This window comes from Choristoneura fumiferana, chromosome 16 (genome assembly GCF_025370935.1).
Source record: "Choristoneura fumiferana chromosome 16, NRCan_CFum_1, whole genome shotgun sequence".
Taxonomy (NCBI): domain Eukaryota; kingdom Metazoa; phylum Arthropoda; class Insecta; order Lepidoptera; family Tortricidae; genus Choristoneura; species Choristoneura fumiferana.
The window spans coordinates 6,336,030-6,359,221 of NC_133487.1; the positions used below are offsets into that span (position 1 = coordinate 6,336,030).

Consider the following 23,192-nt stretch of genomic DNA (forward strand, 5'->3'; position numbering starts at 1 on the left):
ATTTACAGGAGTGACTCATGTCATGAGCAAACAACTTTGATCTATGTATTGTCATCACCATCATGGTATACTACAAATGTCTGGACGATATAGTCATTGGGAAAATCCCAATTTCAATATGCATATGTATTGAGTACGTTTTTTGCAACATTATTTTCATGTTTTTTTTTTTCATTTCAGTCATCAAAATCGACAAAAGCCTTTTCATACACGGATGTCACAGTTGTCGCAAATCAAGCAAGGAACGCTTTCTTGCAAGCGAAGTCATACAAAGATAACGTCGTAAGTATTATACCATCATTTGATAATTCAAGTTGGCAAGTCTTTCTCTTTCATTCATCGATCGAATCCGACGTAGTATTCGCGGGGTCATCTTTATGCCCGACGCGTCGCGCGAAATGAACGGACGGGCTCTGCCAGCGACCAATACCAATAAAAGCTGGCTCCCGACGTCAATGGCGCATACGCACCGCCTGCGTATGCCGATTATTGCCGATTTTATCTTTATGAATGAAAGTGTCGTTACGTCGGAAGCTTTGTCTGGGAATTTCACTAAACACACCTATAATAACAGACTTTACAACGGACTCTAATGAAGGGTTCTATGCACTCTACCGGAAAGTACCAGAATTTTTACCCATTAATGATTCGCAACGTGCACGTTTTACCACCGTTTTCTCATCGACGAACGGCAAGGCGCGGAGATTGTATCGACGCGGGCGCCGGTTCGCGTCTGGACCCACGTCCGGCCTTCGACGCTTCCTCCCTTTATAATTTAGTATTTTTCGTGACACCATTATCAAATATCATTGCACCTCAACCAACTTTGAACATGAATTAATAATCACACTTCCAAAATGCCAGAATACTACAAAGAAACCACCAGTTTACCGATCATTGCGGAAACGCCAGCACCTCAACCTACATTCGAGAATTCATAAATAATTCACGAATTATATGGAACAATTGTTTGGCATGTTAATAAAACAATTCATATGACGGTTCTATAAATTCAATCCCCTGAATATATTTCCGAATCGGAAGTATGCTGAGCCGATCAACGAGAAGTAATGCTTCGTCGCCGTCGCGCATTGAATCGCTTATAGATGAGTCCCTACCAACGTTTAGAATTTAAAAGTCGATCCTAGACGCGTTTGCAGTACATTTCGGCTTCCTCGAACCATTTTCTTATCCGTCTGGGAGTTGCGGTATCGATGGACGTGGAACAATGGCAGCGTGTGTAGTGTGATTGTAGACATGTAAGCAGAGTTGTCCGTTCATGAAGAATGGTGGGATTGTAATAGGCTCGGCAGTCATAACGACGACGACGTCCTGTCCGCTGCCTTCTTGTCGTAAAACGACATTATCGACGCACAGTAGCCGGAACGAAGTACAGGACGGTGCGCGGATGACTCGAATACTGATTGCGCATTAGTATTGCACGGCACACCTGCCCATCGATGTGTTTTTTTTTCTGTCTCTCCCCTTAATGTCGGTCATTCGTTGCTAATGTATCATATTTATTGCGATTTAGACTCCCGGGAGGCGATGAACTGCCATTGTTGCCGATAGACAAGGACGCTCGACTCTTTGTTTTAAACGGGGAACGTTTTTTGACTCCGCGTTATGTTATGTCTTTGTAGTTATTCTTGTTATAAAATACTTTTTACGGCCGAGATAAAGAGATCTAAATAATTTGGGCTGAGTCAAGTGTTGTCAGCCCATTTTGTTTAAATAATAACTGGCCTCGCTGTACTAAGAACGCCATAACAAATTCAACGAACCCTACCGGTACTGTGTGACTCCTCGGCCGGCAGCGGCCACCGTGTGAATGTATTATAACACTCAGCTTTTGACATGACCGGTGTCATGTTAACGCACATTTCGGGACTTGAATACCTCTAAAACAGTCGAAAACATTTAGGCATATAGTACGGCGAAGCATCACTTACGTGTTAAGTGATTCAACGTATTTAAGTACAGATATGTTTTTTCCCTGTTTATAATTATCAGCAAACAACACGCCTTCAAAAAAATTATGCACTTATCTGGCTTAAAACTAGTTCATATTGTTATTGTTTTTTTGTCAGTTAATTACTGTTTACTCAAAACATGCAACTGATATAGCGATGCGATGCAAATATCGAAATAAAGTATTACGTGAAACTTATTAACATTTAGTTTATTAGAAACTGAATGTATAGGTATAAATCCAAATTTACATCTGACGTTGTCTCCAGCCTTAAGTTTCTGTTATCCTATGCGACATTGACATACCTACGTACCAATGAAGCTAGCCATCTCTGTTTATTTTAGCCGATAAAACAGTGGCGGAATTACAGATAATCTGTCACATTATAATGAAAGGAACTTAAAAGAGCAGTACCTAAACAGTTTTGTATTATTATTTGCTGTCATGGAAGAAATTGAGCTGTCAAATAATTGGCAAAGTAATCTGACCGCGTAGCGTGATCGACGCGGCATGCGCAATTCATCGTTTATCTTTCTTAACATAGCCTCGATATAAACACTGAATACATGCCACTATATACTACATACATACGTACTTACTATGATAGCGTTGTTCACACGGCGACAGGCTGTCTGCGGCGGTAGGTGCGCCTGTGTGCGTTATGTAGACTATGTAACACTTGTGTGGGTGTTTCGATAAGCTTCCGATGCCCTGAGCTAGCCATTTGGACTGTTAGGTCGTCGAATTTCTCAGACGAGGCCCACCCACATGTGGCTTCCTGATGCGAATTTATTTCATTTTTTACTTTCCGACAACACATTTTGCAACTGTTCTCTTGGTTTTAAAATTTTAACATCGATTAATTATTTTTGTCCTGCGTTCATCGATTATCATTTAAACAAGCAATAGAAGCTTCATTTAGTAACCTACCTACCCAGTTTCCGTTTTAAGAAAAATAAGAGAAGAAGTTCGTTTTGTTTTGGCACTAAAGATGCATGTTTACTATGATAAATACGAAACAAACGAAAGATTTTCGTGCAATACTAATAACGTTCTGTAGTTTTGGTTTATCATCCTTAAGCGAAACAAGGCTTTGGCGTTTACTGTATTAAATAGTCCTAATGAGATGACTTTCAATAGAAGTTATCAAAGCTAAGGTTGGTATGTTGCTATTAGTAAGAACATATTTGCCAGTGATATGTCGATTTACAAGCACATCGACATGTCGTAGGTAGCATACAGACGTGGCGAGCAACACCGGACGCGCACCTGTGACCATTGCCCACCTTAGCGCATTCCGAATCTGAGGTGAATCATACCAAATAGCTTACGATCAAAACTGTCTCCGCCACAAACACGCGATGTACTGACTAACAGCTTCCCAGAACATATTGTAGAAATAGTAATCAAAAAATGCAAGCGTAATCAAATTGTTTCACTCTGAGGCCTGCTACCTATTGCCTACATGATGACACGCATGTGAATGTAGCTAGTAACTAGGTTTCTGCGAAAAGTAAAAACCGCGAAGCGTTCGTTGAATGCAATTAGTCGTTTTAGCTAAAGGCAGCACTAGTATTGTTTTAATGTTTGTTTATAGTGCACATGAGGTGTATCATGTCACTATTGCAAAATCCCAACAAATAGTTGCGGGAAACAAAATTTACTAAAAAATATTTTATTCAATAGAATCAACTAAATTTAAATCGAAAATGCTTCTGCTTTTGCACAATTTTCAATTGCCGCTTTAATTGCGCTGATCTACTGATATAATAAACATTGTTGTCGCAACATTGTTAACGCGAAACGGGCTCTTTCATTTAATTAGCTGTATTGTTGTTTGGCGATATTTCTCCAATAATCGACATCTCGATCGACAAAGGGACAGATAATTTCTATCACATCAACGTTGCATCTGCCACCGGTGGCCGCGTGTAAAGGTTTTTGAACTCTCTGCGGTACGATGCAGAAATTATTTTCTTACATATACCGCGTCACGTACTCCTAGTAATAGCTAGTTTAGCAAAATTTTAAGCGTTCAGCATAACATAAATGTAACATTGTTTAAATAAATCGACTGTTACATCCATCCTCGACTACCGGGATAATCTTGCTCTATAACAGCGTCGAATTTGAATGTCGAAATGGAATGACCTGACTTTATCGCAACGCGGGACGATCTTGTTTCGGCTCCTCTTTCAGACACGACCTTGTTCTGGCCGTCGAATTAAGTAGATACTCGTACATCAAGGAGTGGCTTCTAGTTTCCGATCACGAAGTGCGTAATTTAATGATCATTTTAGGCATTATTGTTTAATAATGCTTCCGTTTTTATTGTACTCGTTAGTTTTAAAATCCGTCGTCTTCCACTTTTTCTCTGTAACTATTTAGTAGTTGTTTTAAATGTGAACCTACTGCCGTCTTTCGTCACAGTGGCTAGGTTATCCAGATAATCGTCTCAGTGATGGGCAGATTGCAATTGCAATATACAACCACTAAGGTCTGACCTCCTGCGTAGTTGACGTAACATTAACTGATGGTTCCATTCCTCTGGTTTGTTGTTCACATGGTCTATAAATATCATTTCGAGGAACAGTTGCTTGTATGTGGGAGACTTAATTCGATTAGTGTATTTTTCCGTATGGCAAAAACTGCATGAGAAAAGATGTAATAAATAGGTATTTGAAGTACATAAAACAATATACCTAACTATTTATTTAACTCATTTCTGAACTAGGTACTCGTATTAAAAATAATAATAATTAAAAACATTGTTTCGCAAGGAAATTTCTCTCACTGAACACACAGTATCGGGATGTATAAATGATCTTTGCCTGCATAATGATAAACAACGACGTGTTTTGCGAAAATTTCAAAAATAACTTAATCTACACTAATAATGTATTATTATTGGACACAGAGACACATAAATATTCAGTAATTGTAAATAAATATCATTAAACTTTATCGCATCACACTTATTTATTACATCCATTCTTTGAAATTTCGAATAGCACTATTACTCGATTGAGCAACATTATAATGCATTAAGATAAATTTTTGGGGGTTGAAATTATTAAAACACTTACCTGGAGTTAGGTACACTCCATGTCAAGTCAAGAGGTTGACTGCCCAAACAGTCCCATCCTTGCCATTTATATGCTGGATTCAAAGCAGGATATGGCAATATATGCACCAAGTCACCTTCCTTTCATCTTGTCTTTCCATGAATGACAATCTTGGGCTATTTTACTATTCAAAGAAATACGGGATCAACTTGATAACTCCATGATTCATACAGATACGCCCCTGTTGGAAACACAGTTGGCGTAAATATTTGTTGACCCGTTTGTTTTTGTGATTGTTGGTAGGCGTACTACAACTTTGTGACATATAATGATTGTCCTCTAAAGCTGTCGCTTGCGTTTTTCAATGACTTAACGACACTTTCATTTTAATTAGTTTATCTATTAAGAGCAGATTTACTTGTCATATCCATACTATAATATTATAAGTTCGAAAGTGTGTTTGTGTGTTTGTCCGTCTTTCACGCCGTAACGGAGTGACGGATCGAGTGCCATAAGCTACTTTTTATCCCGGAAAAATGCACAGTTCCTGAAAGGAACAGCGCGCGATAACCGAATACCACGCGGGCGGAGCCGTGGGCAAAAGCTAGATACTTTTATAAATTTCATTTATAAATAACTATATAGCTTTTGCCCGCGGCTTCGCCCGCGTTTAATACGGTTATCGCGCGCTGTTCCCTCGGGAACTGTGCACTTTTCCGGGATAAAAAGTAGCTTATGGCACTCTCTTGCCCATAAACTATCTCTATGCCAAAAATCACGTCGATCCGTCGCTCCATTTCGACGTGAAAGACGGACAAACATACAAACACACACTTTCGCATTTATAATATTAAGTTTGGATTTGTCTTGATCCTAGATTAAAGTTCCGTTTGTTTGTTTTATTTTATTACATGTTTTTTTTATGATTATTTGTTTATTTACAGTCTCAAGTTTTGTACGACGATCCCGATTTCGATAAAGTGGTGTCACGGTACGAAGGCTTGCCCTGGCTGCACAGTGACAAGTTTAAATCGTTCATGGCCGAAGAAGTCTTGCCAAAGGACAAAATTAAATTCGAACAGACAATATCGCCGGAGTTTTTGAATAATGTCGTGGTGAGTATTTTTTTTTACTGAGTACACAATAAGATAGTGAAAAACAGCCTTTCTTCATACCAGTACACATTTTGTTTATCATCTACATTTTGTAGATATAGAACTGATCCTAATAATATGAAAATTAAATTCCTTTTCTATATCCGTTTCTGGGTTAATGTGTTGTTTGGATTAGTTCAAAAAACCGAATAAAATACAAAATTTATCAACGATATTATCATCAAGCTCGCTGCTTATACAGTAAAATTAATAGGTACTTAACATATGTCAGCCAGTAGTTATCAGGTTATGACAGTTAACTTCAGACTGTTAAATGCTTGCCAAATTGTTTCCCAACCGAGTGGAATAATCGAAGGGCGGCGAATTCGCTGATGCCAAAAACGTGCATCCGTATGAGTTTTTCAATCGATTTCAAGGAATCGCCTCCGTCGGTGGCACTCATTGTTGTGAACCGACTATCGATTACGTGAGAACACAATGGTTTTGCAATGTGGACGTTTCAATCAGTAATGATTGTCAAAATTCGGTGATAATGCTCGTTGGGAAAGGTTAAAGACACTTGAATCATTCCTTCTCTATTTCAAAAATAAGTCTTACTGGAAGTATTTTAGAAAGATGCCAAATTTTGCTAGCTACAGTTTAAATGACCAAGGCGCGAGTTTTAAAAAACTTGAAAAAATCCATAAAAATGATTAGGTATTCTCGCGAACATTAATTTATTTCCTATTTTAAAAAACGGCTTTGACAAAAAAGTCCGTGACCATACTATACAATGTTTCTGTTTTATATTTTGTTTTTATTTAAAATGATTTTCTCTTTATCCACAGTCGAACATAGATTCTCATCTGCCGTCGATGCAGAAGGCTCTCAAGATGCTGGTAGCGAGCTTGTATGCCGTCATAGAGAACGGTCTCAACACAAATTATGTAGCCGATGTCAAGCTTCAGAACAACTTAAACATTACCATGAACAGCGTCAGACAAGTCCTGTGTGTTTTTAATGTAAGTATTATCTGCACTGTTTTAACGAATTTATACCAAAGTTTATTTACTCACTGATGTTTAACTCGGTGTTTAAGTTATCGATCGATATTGTCACCTTACTAAAGTATACAAAAATCTCGTAAAGATCCACGAAAGACTCTATCACGATGAGTATATTTTCAAAGGAATTACGACCGCAAACTGGACGGCAGTGGGCAGCGGGGTGGGCAGGGGAGCGGCGAGTGTTTTCTCTGTTCATTGCGTGTACTGCAAGATAAACACTGTGCAGCGACCGTCTTGGCCACGCAATGAACAGAGAACGTGTTCGCCGCGCCGCTGTCCGCTGGCACATAGACCGCGGGCTTAAAGATTTCATAGATCAAGTAAATTAAAAAACCAGTCAAAATTGTAAAAACCCAGCCATTTTATCGAAATCTTAAAATTGGGAAACGTGAATCGTGATTATTCTAATTATTTTTCCTCTCTTCTTTGCAGGAAGTAATGGACACTCGTAATGTAGAATCAATTCCTCTGTTGGACTCGGAGGTACCCAATGTGAGAGCCGGCGATAGAGTAGTAAACGCGATTCTCATATATCGCGACACTTTGCTGTACCTCGATTATCTATCGCAACTCATGGATGTGTGGGGTAACCAAGGCTAAACTATACAACCACGGTACACAACCAAGACTCTTCACAACCGTGGATTAAACGGTTTTGGTTGGCGAGCGGCTGATTTAAGAATGTTGATTTCGGCTTTCTACTTAAAGCGGTGCTTATTCCAGTGTAAAATGTCCGAACGGTTGTTCTCTTAGTGTAAAAGGGTCATGTCAGCCTTTTCAGAAGTCTCAATGAAATCATCATAGTTTATTGAATGAAACTTTGTAGTAGATAATTGACCATAGGATAGTATAAAAATATTATTTGCATTTGTGTTCGCAATTTTTTTTAATGTAATTTTAAGTTAGTATTTTTGTGAACCTGTAAATTTTGACAAGTGTTGTTTTTTATTTTTTGACATTGGCGATAGAAATGGCAGGTTCCAGTTTCTGCAAACGTATGCAGTCTTTCGCTTTGTCAAGAAACAGCTAAAATTGAAAATTGTATACAAAACGTGTCAATTTAAATGTTATTAATATAATAACTAAAAGGCTGACTAAAGGTTCCTGGCTGGTCACTGGCGCCTTTACTCTATTAGTTCAGTATTTTGTCGATAAGTACTCGTGTGTAACTCACCTGTGCCTATCAAAAAGGAATCGTTATATTTTTTGCATTGTAAGTTTTCTTTTCAATCGCATTTTTGTAGCTTTCTTGTAGATTTTTGTAATACAAAACTTTTCCTCCTATTTTGTCCGGTCATGGTGGGTTACACCTAATGAGCTACTGAAGTATTGTCGGCGTTTCTGTTTAGTAAATTAAAATAGTAGAAAAATGTATTTGCCATTACATTGCCATTTCGGTCTAAAACGAATTAGTTCCTTTTTGTAAATAGTTGTAAATTATCTATAATTTATTATTTGACAAGCAGCTAAACATTTGAAATTTCAGTTTTCCTAGTCAAGGTTTTGATTTGTTCCGTATGGATTCCATTTTTTGTTTTGGCTCCTTGGTGAATTATTTAATTATATTTTAGTGCTTAGAATCCACTCCACCAGACTTGGTTGTTGACGATGTTTTGCTGATTTCATGAATGGATAGGATGCTGAATCGTGATTTCATATGGTGTCGTATCGAAGGGCGACCGATCGAAGCGCACACCATACTCCTAATTGCTTAGTATTACTTAACTTTGTTAACTATTTATATTATTACTGTTACAGAAATCCAATGAAATATTACTAGCTTTAATAGATCTGTTAAATATTATTTGTAAAGAACAGAGCTAGTGTATTTATGACTTAATCATTATTTGTATAGTTCAAATAGTATTTATAACTGCGGCAAACATAATGGCTATGTTTGTGAAATTAAATTATTACTTTTAACGACGTGTTTTGTTTCATCCCTAACCCTAACCTCACCTGATACATGAGATAAGAGAGTACAAAATGGTCTTTAATGTGGTCGAGATAAATAAAATAGTGAGTGGGCTCGCTTGACACAACAAAATGTCAACTTTTATTATTATAGCGCGCGGCATTCCGTGTCCCAGCGCGTGTTCCCAGGCCTCGGACTGGAAACAATTTCACATCTTTACACAACATATTCACAAGGCGACGCGGACGCGTATTTGCGTTGGTGACTTGGGCGTTCGGACGAATTAGAGCGGACCATGGGTGGGAATAGGGTTACCAGGGAGGTAACTAAAAAGTCCTGAATAAACGCCTGGTTTTTATATAAATATTCCGACGTTAGGGAATGGAGTACTTTACTCGTATGAAGTGGCAATTCTGTCTACCCGCGTATCAGCCCTTACGCTGGTTTGCTTTGAGTCACATCATAATATTATGTGACTACATTGCACCTAACATGACATTTGTCATAAAAATGACATTTCATTAGGTAGAGTGTAGAGTTGATCCGGAAAGGTAAAGTTGCTACATGATGACACTAATGTGGTACCAACAAAGTTATACTTACGCGCGTTGTTATAAGTAAAGTAAATTAAAATGTAAATATTCAGTTTAGTCTGCTCTAACTTAGCTTGGTGACGATGAGTTAAAATAAGAAAGATAATTTCAATATTTCAACGAAATGTGGATACAACCACTTACTTGGTTGCAGAAAATTTGTTGTTTTTTCATCCTTCTAATTCATTTTTTAACTTCTTTGATTGTTATAAAACTCATGTCATGACGTTTTGTTCAGACAATAACAGCAAAACAATAACAGTATTTGCTTCTTAGAAGTATTCAAATATTCTGCAGCCTCTTCTAGTTCTTAATTGATAATGAATTATTATTTTAAGTGATTAAAAAATATTAATTTGACTACTTGTCACGGCAATAACGAGCTCCATAAAATTCCAAGACGTTAGGAAAAATCCTAACAGCTGGTAACTCTAGACGGGAGCTTAAAAAAAGCTACACAACTAATACTCCTGTGATCTTAATACGTTCATGTAGAACATAAAATCGCTTGTAAACTAAGGTAGTTTGCTACCGATTACGATGCCAAAAGGCAGCGTTGTTTGTTTTATATATTACTGGTGGTGGCTGGTGTCTCCGGGAGTTATTGTTAGATCGGGTTGTTAGAGCGAGCGGTGTTATCAAAGCTTTCGCTGTAGGGGTCAAAATGAACTCGATTTTGACCTCCCTGATGGTCGCAGTGTGTAAACAACGACGTTGACACTCAGTTGTCACCTGCAATAAAAGTAAACGAATTTAGTTTCTAGAGCACTAAATGTGGTTATAATTTTACGTAAGATTTAGAGCTTTGAATAGAAATTAAACCTACACACCTATTGAGCACAGTATACTTATATACATATGAACGTCATGACAAAACTAAACTAAACATCCACGACGGTTTGGAGAGCCCAATATGCACAAAAACATACCTACGTCTGTTTTTGTGCTTTTATCAGTTTGCTTCGTGTTTAAGTGCCTAAAATACATAGGTAATATTACATACTTACGAGTAACTACACAGTGAAGGTATGGACGTATTTCAGAAGTCTTAACAACTCATTGCAAAAAATATTTGTCCATTTTAGTTTCATAATCGACCAGACGTATACCGATGTGTGATGGATCAGAGAACTTAGGCCATATTATCTAACGCAATCGGAGTCAAAATCACTTTTACCTATAGAACGAGGGTAGAAACAGACGGTGAATGCGATGACAACCATCCTCGCGGTTTACAATACCGTCTCTTATTGACTAACGTGATCGCAATCATAATCTTTTTCACCGCTTATTTCTGAGACACAGTTTAGCATGAGGGTAGAAAGATATGGGGAATTCCATCGTAAGCACCTGAACGTTAGACAATATGGCCTCAGATTTTTCATTTCTAAGTTTGTCTTTTAATTTTGTTGTGCTATTGAGTAAATCTGTGTGTAAATCATTCTCGCACATAACTTTTATTTTTATTATCTTGATATGTCATTTTAGGTCATTTGTCATTTAAAAGGACTGACTAACTAAGATTACAATCAAAGTTAAGGGCTTACGTTGGGGTTTTTTAATCTGTAAAGAATCCGACGCAAAATGTTTAAGTAAGTAATTCCAATTTTTGTCCCGCATAACTTTTTTCAATCCTCTCCTTCCTATTCTAGTTGTCCTTTTTGTGACAGAAGTAATTACGCAGACTCAAATCTCTTCTTATGCACCTACTGTATTTTTATTTAAAATATTTTTTTATCACTCCTGAATCCTGTATAAAAAATATTTCGTCCTCAAAAAGAGTTATGACTTGCAACAAAACATTACGAACGTAAAAACTGTGTTAAAGTTAAAGTAATTTGTATTTTCGGGGTTAAACTAATCGTCATTAAGATAAGATCGCATTGCTGATAGTGATAAGCTCTTTAAGCCTGTTCAAGAAAATACTTGCAAGTTTTACAATTGGGAGGTGATTTTTTTTGGGAACCTCGTCTGTGAAACCACCTGAATGTGGCAAAAGATAGTATTGGATTTGGAAGATGAGTAGAATAATAAATGCTAGACGCTAAATATTTTGTTTTGTTTTGTATAACTTACTAACATAGTCAATAAGTAGGTATTTTAAAAAAAAAGCCGTGGTGGCCTAGTGGTTTGAGCTATCGCCTCTCAAGCAGAGGGTCGTGGGTTCCAACCCCGGCTCGCACCTCTGATTTTTTCGAAATTCATGTGCGGAATTACATTTGAAATTTACCACGAGCTGTGCGGTGAAGGAAAACATCGTGAGGAAACCTGCACAAATCTGCGAAACAATTCAATGGTGTGTGTGAAGTTCCCAATCCGCACTGGGCCCGCGTGGGAACTATGGCCCAAGCCCTCTTGTTCTGAGAGGAGGCCTGTGCCCAGCAGTGGGACGTATATAGGCTGGGATGATGATGATGAGGCATTTTATTATTTGAACGGTACTAACAAAGCTGGATCAATTATGTAATCCGATAAATAAATGAATTGTTCTTTATTTTTTTTTCATTCTTAGGATTAGGTTTTTATAATAGTTATAAAAAGTGAAATACAGAAAAGTGCATACAAAATAAAAATATTATAAAAACCTAACCTAGTTTGCCGCCGGTAATGGGGCGGGGGTGGGTGAACTAACTAATAACCTATATACCGAATCGAACCCATACCGAGTTAGTCCGAGTGATGTTTAGAGTGATACTTGTTTTATTAACCCCCGACGCAAAAAGAAGGGGTTATAAGTTTGACCGCTATGTGTGTCTGTCTGTCTGTGGCACCGTAGCTCTTAAACGGGTTGACCGATTTGAAAGCAGTTTTTCTAGCGATGGTTTTTTTTAAACATGTTTCATCAAAATCGGTTCAGCCGTTTTTGAGATATTGAACTTTGAAGTGACGAAGTCGGGGGTTTGCCAACTTTTTGTTGGTTAAGTTATTACGAGCAATGTACACTATGGCATCATGGTTTTACGATTACGCAGAAGTGTAATATTTCACTTGTGATATTACTCGCACAGTGATAGCTTATTTTGATTATTTCGGGGCCCGGGCGTAAGCTAGTTTTAACTAATATTATAAAAGAAAAAAGATTTGTTTGTGTTTTTTTTTTGTAATGGATAAGCGCAAAAATTAGTGACCCGAATTTAAAAAACCGGCCAAGAGCGTGTCAGACACGCCCAAAATAGGGTTCCGTAGCCACTACGGAAAAAATAAGTAATATTTTTCTAAGGATTTCGTATTTTATACGGAATCTTTTTTTTTATTCGACTGGATGGAAAACGAGCAAGTGGGTCTCCTGATGGTAAGAGATCACCACCGCCCATAGACACCTGCAACACCAGGGGTATTGCAGATGCGTTGCCAACCTAGAGGCCTAAGATGAGATACCTCAAGTGCCAGTAATTTCACCGGCTGTCTTACTCTCCACGCCGAAACACAACAGTGCAAGCACAGCTGCTTCACGGCAGGATTAGCGAGCAAGATTGTGGTAGCAATCCGGGCGGACCTTGCACAAGGTCCTACCACCTGCAAATTTAGATATATTTTATACCTTAGGCTGCTATTTACTCATAAACTACTTATAATTCTCAAGCAAACTTAGCCGTTATAGTTTTCTTCGACAGTTTCATATATTTACTACCATCCTGAATTTTTTCAAATTTTTCCACCCACCGGTTTAGATTTTAGAGGGGGGGACGCTCGATTTTAATGAAAATTTGCACTTTAAAGCTGAATATTTCGCAAACGAATCACTGAATCGAAAAAATCGTCTTAGCAAACCCCTAATGGTTTTAAAATACCTATCCAACGATACCCCACACTAAAGGGTTGGATGAGAAAAAATAATCACCCCCACTTTACGTCTATGGGAGGTACGCTAAAAAAATTATTTTTTAATTTTTTAATTGTATTATTTTGTCGGCATAGTTTACTTATATATCTGTGCAAAATTACAGCTTTCTAGCATTGATAGTCCCTGAGCAAAGCCGCGGACGGACAGACAGACAGACAGACAGAGACATGGTGAAACTATAAGGCAGTAGTTCCCAAACTTATTTTTCACCACTTTCAAAATTTTACTGGTTTCGGTGGACCCCCTGCTGCTACATTTCTACCGCATTCTTAAAGTCGCCAAAATAAAAATTGTTTCTGAGTTCTGTCCAGTCGCTTGCCCTATTAAATATATCTGCTTAGTTAGGTACTTAAAACAATGTAGGTAGGCACTTATAAAACTATGCTTACATTTTTGCTCTTTACTATCAAAAGCAGATAAATTTTCGTGGACCCTTAACATCTTATGGACCCCATTTTTTGTTCACACGTAGACAGCAAGTCTCGTGACGGGGGTCACCTGACCACTTTGGGAATCACTGCTATAAGGGTTCCGTTCTTGCCATTTCAGCTCCGGAACCCTAAAAACAGTGTACTATACCTACTAAATAACTATTGCAAAAGCGAAAGTTTGTCACTTCTGATTATTACTTGTTCACGCTGCTCGGATGCTGACCGAACAGCTGAAAGGATTTGGATTTAATTTGGTATGTCGATAGCTGGACGTCTGGAATAACACGTAAACTAATTTAAAAATATAAAAATTTCTACCGTTAGGATTAGAGACAGGAAATTTGGCACATGTATTTTTTATATAACGGAAATCGCCGATGTAATTTTTGTGAATATTCACGGGCATTTTTGCAAAATTTGTTAAGACGTACTTTGTTCACCATTGCGGCGACCATACTCTCGTACTCATGTCAATCCACCCTAAGCGAGTACAAAACACCACACTTTAACGATCGTCGGCGCGGCACAATGAGCAGGTCGGGCTCCAGTATTATCCTTCTCACGTTCCTTGTTTTATTTATTATAGAGATTTATTATTTACCTCGCTCGCACACGATGTGTCACGAATCTGGGACGAAAAAACGGGGGTATGGTAATACGTAGCGCACGTGACAAACTTTTTTTCGAGATAAGAAGTGGCTTTGGCTCTGGGTGGCGGGGGCAATCGATGGCCACGCTTCTGTCTGCTTGATTTAGATTCATCATTCGCAGTGCGAATATATGTCCCAAAGGAGTGTGCAGAGGTGGAAGGTATATTGGTAGGTGGTCAACGTCCCACTGCTGGGAACACTCCTCTCAAAATCAGAGGGCTTGGGCCGTAGTTCTTACGCGAGCCCAGTATGGATTGAGAGCTTTACGCACTATTTTGCTTTGCTGGTTTGTACAGGTTCTCTCACGATGTTCGACGCTCTGGGCTGCCAACAAAAACATTTAATTCTCCTCCGGGTTTCTACGCTCGTCTTTGATCTGTGATTAAAAAGATAAAAATTTACTGGGCGGAATAATTAGGAAAAGTAAAGTCACCGACGTCGACATACATAGCTCGAAGAATATGCAAGTTGAAACGGCGATAAAGGGAACGATAACGAAGGACGGATAACAGTTAGGAGAGAAAAGTCCTCGAGTGCTGACCACAAACCAGAATGGACTGATGACATCTTCGCAACTGTCGGCAACTGTCGGATGCAAGTGGCGAGTTGTCGTTCATGGTGGCGTTCTAAATTGGAGGCCTTTGTTTAACAGTGGATGTCTTCCGGTTTATAATGATGTTGATGGATAGGAAAAAATAATTGAACTAGATAGATATTCAGGATATGCTCAGGGTAACCTTCGCCTTACTTTGTGTCCTAATGTTCTTGTTGACCGATCGTGATCTTCACAAATGATTTCCAGACGACTGCCCTCCATTTGTTCGGTCTTCGGTAGTGTGAGGGCAGAACATAACCTGTCTATGAGGCTCCTTCCCTTTGATCGTTATTTTCATGAACTTTCCCTGTCTTCTTCTGTTGGGTAAATATTCCACGTTCAGACTGGCTCTTTGGAACAAAACACGCAGCGCATCAATCATCAATATTACTTTGACACAACCCCTGTCACGGACGTCAACAAACTTAGTGAAACCGTCGGGCGACTAGCAAAAGTCACCAAGTACGACTTAAAGTCAAGAGGGATAATCACACTTATGTATATATTAATAAGCCGTGGTGGCCTAGTGGTTTGACCTATCGCCTCTCAAGCAGAGGGTCGTGGGTTCAAACCCCGGCTCGCACCTCTGAGTTTTTCGAAATTCATGTGCGGAATTACATTTGCCACGAGCTTTGCGGTGAAGGAAAACATCGTGAGGAAACCTGCACAAACCTGCGAAGCAATTCAATGGTGCGTGTGAAGTTCCCAATCCGCACTGGGCCCGCGTGGGAACTATGGCCCAAGCCCTCTTGTTCTGAGAGGAGGCCTGTGCCCAGCAGTAGGACGTATATAGGCCGAGATGGATCTATATTAATATTCTACTAATCTTTTTTTTGCAGTTAGTGACCCTTGCCTGCCACCCGACGAGGTTCACAAAACCGCGGTATGAACCAATTTTGTGCGCCGTTTTGATGTAAGAAACATGCAATCTATAAGTACATAGATATCATACCATAGTACAAGCTTTGCTAAGTTTGGGACTAGGTCAGTCAATTGGTGTCAAGTGTCCCATGGTATTTTTTTCATTTTTGTTTATAGGATGTCGATGTTTTTCCCGTACCTATTACCGTTTTGGCAAGTATTTGAAAACTAAATATCGATGCTAAATCTAGCGAGATTGAAATTATCGCGACTTGCCCTTCTGATATGCTAACAAACGTGGGATGGTAACGTCGCTTGTATGCACGATGCCAAATTCTGATTTTCAAGGTTCTCGTTCTTTTCCTCCACATAACCAAAGAAGTTGAAGTTCTTACAAAGGCTCAGGGTAGCGTAAAGGATACTTGTATTACCTATCTAAAATGGTTGTCATCTGTCTTAATTACCAATACCTACGTGGCGATAACCATGACAATGTAGTCTTAACTAAAGTGATCACATACGTATACAACTTGAAAATTAATAAGTTAAGGAATTAAATCTATCAACTTCCGTCAGCAGAGCTTCCAGATAGTTATGACATTGATACTTTCAAGAAGGGTTTGTACTTCCTTTGAAGGCTGTCAACAGACCAGTGACCTGGCTTACTGCTTCATGCCGTGACTCTCTTTAAGGTGTCGGCAACCAGACCCGCTTGCTCGTTTTCCTCCCTCGCATAATAAAGAAAAACTATTTTTTTTGTAATAATACGGAACATTTATCTTGTACCATCAGCCAAATATGTGGTCTACCACCCTAAAGCTGATATGGTTTGCATGTCACAAAACATTAATGCCAATAGAAGTGTCTGTCAACTTGAAATTTCGACTTTAGCGACATATTCATTTGATAGGAACTTTTTAAAAAATTGATAGACCACTTATTTGGTTGATAGTACCACAGTAGTTAAATTGAAAAGGATAATTTTAGACACTACAATTCTAGCCTGCCTCACCTACGGCTGTCAAATTTGGGTTTATGATCACAAAGCGAGACAAAAAATACAGACCAGTCAGAGGGCAATGGAAAGGAGCTGTCTAAATAAGTATAAAACTGAGAGATAGAGTAAGAAACACAGAAATTCGGAAAGTAACCAAGGTAAAGGACGCTCTACATTTCTCACAAAGTCTAAAATGGAGGTGGGCTGGTCATGTTGCGAGATACGGTGACAATCGATGGACAAGCAACATCACAAAATGAAAAGGACCGTTTGGCGCGAGAAAGAGAGGTCGCCCGTGCGCCCGGTGGCAGGACGAGATTGTGGCCAACGCAGGAAGAGACTGGATGACCATCGCCAAAGATAGAAAAAAATTGAATTCTTTGGAGGAGGCTTTTACCCTGAGGGGGCCCACAAATTGAGCATGCATAAATATTCTAGTAATTTAATTTTATATTTAATTTAATTTTGTCTTACAAAATCAATCCAATGTATCGCTATTGTAAATAAGTATTAGCTTGCATGCAACCAATAATCTAAATTATTTATTAATTGTTCATTTTATTTTTGTAGAATGAAATAAAGCTATTTTATTATTATTATTATTTATTATTAGGTACCACAGTAGTTAAAACTTTTTTGCATTTTTTTTTTCTTTTACTTTTTTACCATCATAGAAAAATTACAGATTTTTCCAGGCATCAAAACAAACCCACTGCTGACCGATATAATTTACAACAAAGTGGTCAAGTGCCATTCAATATTTGTATTTATATTGAGGGCTTGCAATGTACATTGTGGACTACAAACAAGCACTGTCGACCATCTTTGTCTTTTTACGTATATGTTTGCCTCGGTCAGGGCAGACCTGTGGTTTTGCAGCGATTAAACAAGCTCGTTTGAATCGTATGGGAAAAACTCATTGCCGATAGTTTAATTTTTTTATATAAATATAAAGTTACTTACGCATGAAACTACCGTGAGACTCACTCATATTAAATGATATTGTAACGGATAACTCACGTCTTAAACCGAGCTTAGCTCGACATGTTTCGGGCTATTTCGTAGCCCTTCTTCTCAGGAGCACGCGACTCGGCGGCTGCCGCAACACGCACACTACGCGCCACCGCTCTGCTAGCGCGACTGCCCGACGAAACTAACACCGGCACACAACTACCCGCATTTTTATCGTCATTTTTATTGTCAATGTCTAATGTAGGGTAGCACACAACACTAATAACATCGCTCCGTAAAGGCACGTTCACACCAACCGATGACGCAGCACGAGTATTTAATGCTGTTTTCCAACTCGGGGGTACCGACCAACCGTAATCCCGGTTAAAATTCGGATGACGACTAATCTCAATGGCTTTACGCACTTTCCGCGGAATGAAAAACTTTTCTTTTGCAAGTACAGACACCTTATCACATCTGATATAATGCGTCAAATCCGAGTCCATTGAATGTTCGGCCACAGCTCTCTTTCATCCTATTCATGCAAACATAGGTAGAGGTATAGGTATTTTAAAACAAGCGTAAATGAAAACAGACACAGGTCAATGCCCTGTGAGTCAGAGGAAAACTCATGACGTTACATAGTAGAACCGTAAAAATAAAACAAAACACATCGCATTCATTAACCTCTCTAATTATTGCGACTTATACGCCAAGACACGCAAATTGAGTCATACAGCCTCACAGCAATACTCCATGGTCGTGAGTTAAAAAAGATGTAGTCATGTCGGATAAACCAGTTTCCACAGAATCCTTTTATCCTAAATTCGTTCAACGTTACCGCATTAATGGCAAAATTAGTCAACCAAGCCCAGACAAGATTGAAGACAAGTGATTGCCAGCAATTATCATTTCGTCTCCTAAGGTCACACTCGTTCCGTTTACGAGACACGGCCTCGTTAAATGAGGTGACAAAAATGACGTATGTTCATACATTTTCTTGGGAGCTTACGTCGTTTTATTTATAAGCTAGGTCTTGCCGCTCACAAAACTATTGACAGGAAGTCGGGTGCATGCCTTTCTTCAGGCGTCGCCAAGCGCTGGTCCACTTTTCAGTTCGTGTTTTGTTTTATTTACCTTTCAGTTCCTGCGTGGATGCTATCGCGTGGTGGGTGACTAATATAAGTATGTCAAAAGAAGGTAAAGTTTAACTAGATATACGAGTAAAAGTTACATACAGCAGATCGGAAAAAAAATATGAAAATAAACTTGAAAGTACATATAAAATAAAATTTTAAGTATTTAGGTACCGGTAGTAGTGCTAATTGCACTTATCTTTCATATTTTTACAAGTTTTAATTTTTTTTAATCGACTTCCTATATTTGACCTAGGCGTATACTAACACGGTAAGATAATTAAAAGCTTTTGTTTTTCAATACAACAATACGTTTATTGAATCTTATAAGCGGTATTTTTTACGTTACGCGAGCCATAGGTAGATCTAAAAAGTCGATTTCAACCCACTTTCAGTGATTAAATTAACTTGAAATTAGTTCACTCAGGTACAGTTAACAAAAAATACAGTCAGAGTCAGTTAGTAAAAGTTTGAATAAACCAATAAAATTAATTACGTATATGAAAATATTATTGACCAGAATAAATAAAATAAGTAAAATAAAGTAAAATTATAGGTCCAACGTCCCGATTTTTAAGACAAGATCAAGTCAAGACTTAATGCTATTTTTAAGCTTAATTCGCTACTTTTTCGTATAACTAACTAAACTAACTAATTTGGCTCAGGGACCCAAAGAGGGTCTTGGCCTCCGAAACGAGAGCATGCCATCTGTTCCGATCCTGCGCAGCCTCTTGCCAGTCGTCGACTTGGAGACGTCGCAGATCCGCCTGGACACTGTCCTCCCAGCGGTACCTGGGTCACCCAACCGGAATTTTTCTTTTTCGTATAAAGTAAATAATTGTTAATTAATATTTCTGCACCCAGAACAGGCAGGATATGCTGAACTCAACGTAATAATTGCAACAAATTATACTATACGCTACTATTACACACTAAACTTACACTATATACATACTTACTTATTATACTATAATTTCAGATTTAAAAAAAATATTATCATTCTATTATTTTCTGCGTTATTCAACTTTTCTACGGTACTACTACATAACTTAAAACGGCTAAAACTAGATTAATTTATATAACGACCAGAAATTGCCAACCCCTGCCGCTGATGCAAAGTTATACAAGTGATCATTGTCAGTAATTACGACGTAAGCACTGTAGCCAACAGTTCGTACCCCTGATCCTGTGCGGTCTATATCATCTGGTCAAACAATACGTGTTAATTGTTTACTAGCCGGCTTTATTGGTGTCGTCATCATGTTATAGCACCGGGATTCACAGGTGGGAATGTATGCTTAAAAATGTATTGAAAGCTGTTTGTGTGCACACAGCTTACTTGACAAATGAATACTATCAAAATGCATTATGCTTATTAATGTTTTCGAGTAAGTACCTATTTTTTTATCTAACTTTCGTATTCAGACCAACAGGGCAGAATAAGACTTATGTAATTTATTGAATCAGGCGTTACTTTGCGGAGGTCCATATCAATGAACTAAAAGGATTTCCTTGCTCACCCGCGACCTTACGATAGCTAAGCTTATGCAAAATATGCGTGTTCATGCAGTTCCTCCACCTCCACACTGTAAGAACACACACAAATCACACAAACCCATCTATCACCACCACCACACTACACTGACGCGTTTCGAACTCAACCAGAGCTCATCTTCTTAGCTATCGTAAGGTCGCGGGTGAGCAAGGAAATTCTTTTAGTTCATTAAGACTTATGTTCCTAAAATTATGTGTGTAAGAAGGACTCGAGCTATGATTATGCTACATACCATCTTGATTGCAAACAGTATAGAAATGCCGAGTAATGTAGTGTACCCATAATGTATACCATTTCTAGTGGTGTTTAGAGCCATTGACTTGACTACTATTAAGTGTACTTATCTACATACGATTAGCATACCTAATATCTGAACTTTAAGTTAATTTTCAAATATTTTATTAATTAAAGAACTGGCCAAGTGTGAGTTGGGCTCCGGATCACCGTACTAATTTTATTATCAGATTATAAGTATTAAAATTGCCTAGACTTTTATGACAATTATATTATGACAGAGGGTAGAATGACACACACATGACTGGCCTAAAGGCACAGAATAAGTAATAGTACAAGTACAGAAGTTTCACTGCCGTACAAAAGTGACGTTTAGGCATAAGAATCGTGCCTACTGTATGCTTCTCTGTCTATCGCATAACTCGTGTTCACTCGCACGCGTTGAGTCGCACTGAATCGCCTCAACGTTGGGGAGGCCCGGTATGTACTTGTAGCTCGGCGGCGGAATGACCTAGTGACACCCCCCTGCTAAAGGGTAGTAGAATAGAGTCAAACTATGGACCTTTACCGAGTAATATTAACATTTTCTTACGTGTCCTCAAAATACATTAAATTTATAATAGTAAACAATCATTATTAATGTAAGGGTAACAAAGTTAGACTTAATGACGACGATAATGTTAAATAATATGGATAAGAAGACTCTGGGACGATAAAAAAAATGATATCAAATATACGGCGTTTTCATTCGAAGGAGCAATGTGCGAAAATTAAAAGATCTGTTAATAAACGATCAAGTCAGACTGGCATTGAATAATTACATGAGCCATGAAGCTAGTGTCACTAGGTACTAAAATGATATCAGTTATTGTGAATCACAATTTAACTATGCGTGATATGTGTTACAAGGTTCAGCACGTAAGAAATTGATAAGGCCTATTTATTACCCTTGCGTCGTAAGGTCTGGGAAAACCATATTAATCATTAAGATTCCTCGTACAAATATAATCAACTCTCTATTTATTTTTTCTGGCAAAATAATTATGTTAGTGCTATAATTTTACTAAAATTGCCTTCTTAGTCTTTGACCCTCAAAAATATATAAGTAGGTATCTGCAAAATTTGCAGTTTCTAATTCCAGTAGCTCAGCTTGTGCATTCTCTGAGTTAAAAAAACTCTTTCATCCTTTGCAAAGTCTTGAAAAAATATTTTTAGTCACATAGTTATCTAACTGGATGCCAAATTTGAAGTCTCTAATAATTACTTATACATTCACTACGTTAATAGAGCTGCTTTGAATTGAAAATATAAATCCTTTTTATTCTTTGTTCCGTGAGAATTCTGAAATATTCTGAAAAAGGATTTAAGCTCAAGTGACTTCCTACTTCTATGCCTAGTTTAAAGTCTCCTATTATTATAATTACGGAGATAAATCATTAAAATCTATTTTGAATCGAAAATATAAATCAGTTTTATTAACCTATCTTGTGGAAAATACGCATAAAAAAATAAGAAAAAAACTTCGACAAAAAATTATCAAATCTTTATGCTACATAGTTACTTATACAATTGCAATAAGAAATAAATAAATAATAATAGTATCTTATTATTATTTATTTTTGTAGTTGTAATTAATTATTTAATTTTGGTTGACATTGTTTGGATAATAGTATATAAACTCTTTATTGTACAAAAAAAGAAACAAAATTGTCAAATCAATCCAACTCGGTTTTAGGGTTGGGAATACAACACCAAATACAAACAAACTTTGAGACACTTGTACATACAAAGGCGGGTTATTAATTTAAGAAATATCTACCTGTCCATCTTAAAGTAGATGAGAGGAGCAATGAATTAGGAAAAAATCAAGAAAGTCACGAAATAATGACAATATTTTATCACGATTCGTGGAAATCATTAGGAATTTTGCGATCACAACAGTTATTTATTTTGTCATTGTACTTACACACTGTGACCGTGAATGGCAGTGACGTCGGATCAATCATTCAGTACCTGAAACCGGAAACAATGAGAGGGAATCCCAATTTTTCTCTATTCAATCATTATTTCTTAAAATAAATAAACAGATTTACCTCAATGCCAATTTCAATGTTCTGCTGAACAGAGAAGTTTTAATTTTTTCCCACTAGATAACGCTTTTCGAAAACGAAATAGATTTCAGATAATAGCTAATTTATGACTTACGCGGTATTGTAGTAAAAGCGCCGATAT

The 23,192-nt window shown here is 37.9% G+C and overlaps 2 protein-coding genes across 3 annotated transcripts in view; one reads left to right on the top strand and one right to left on the bottom strand.

Annotated features, from left to right (window-relative positions):
* LOC141436262 (uncharacterized) overlaps nt 1-8,211 on the top strand; it is a 29,166-nt gene extending 20,955 nt beyond the window's left edge. For both annotated transcript variants that reach the window (XM_074099169.1, XM_074099168.1), the window contains exons 3-6: nt 181-282; nt 5,982-6,152; nt 6,980-7,153; nt 7,631-8,211. In XM_074099169.1, coding sequence (XP_073955270.1) covers nt 181-282; nt 5,982-6,152; nt 6,980-7,153; nt 7,631-7,798 — 615 coding nt within the window. In that variant the 3' untranslated portion in view covers nt 7,799-8,211. The remainder of the gene's footprint in view (nt 1-180; nt 283-5,981; nt 6,153-6,979; nt 7,154-7,630) is intronic.
* Gr21a (Gustatory receptor 21a) overlaps nt 1-22,953 on the bottom strand; it is a 167,575-nt gene extending 144,622 nt beyond the window's left edge. The window contains exon 1 of the mRNA XM_074099163.1: nt 22,927-22,953. The gene's annotated coding sequence lies outside the window, so the exon portion shown is untranslated. The remainder of the gene's footprint in view (nt 1-22,926) is intronic.
* Between the last annotated feature and the right edge of the window lie 239 nt (nt 22,954-23,192).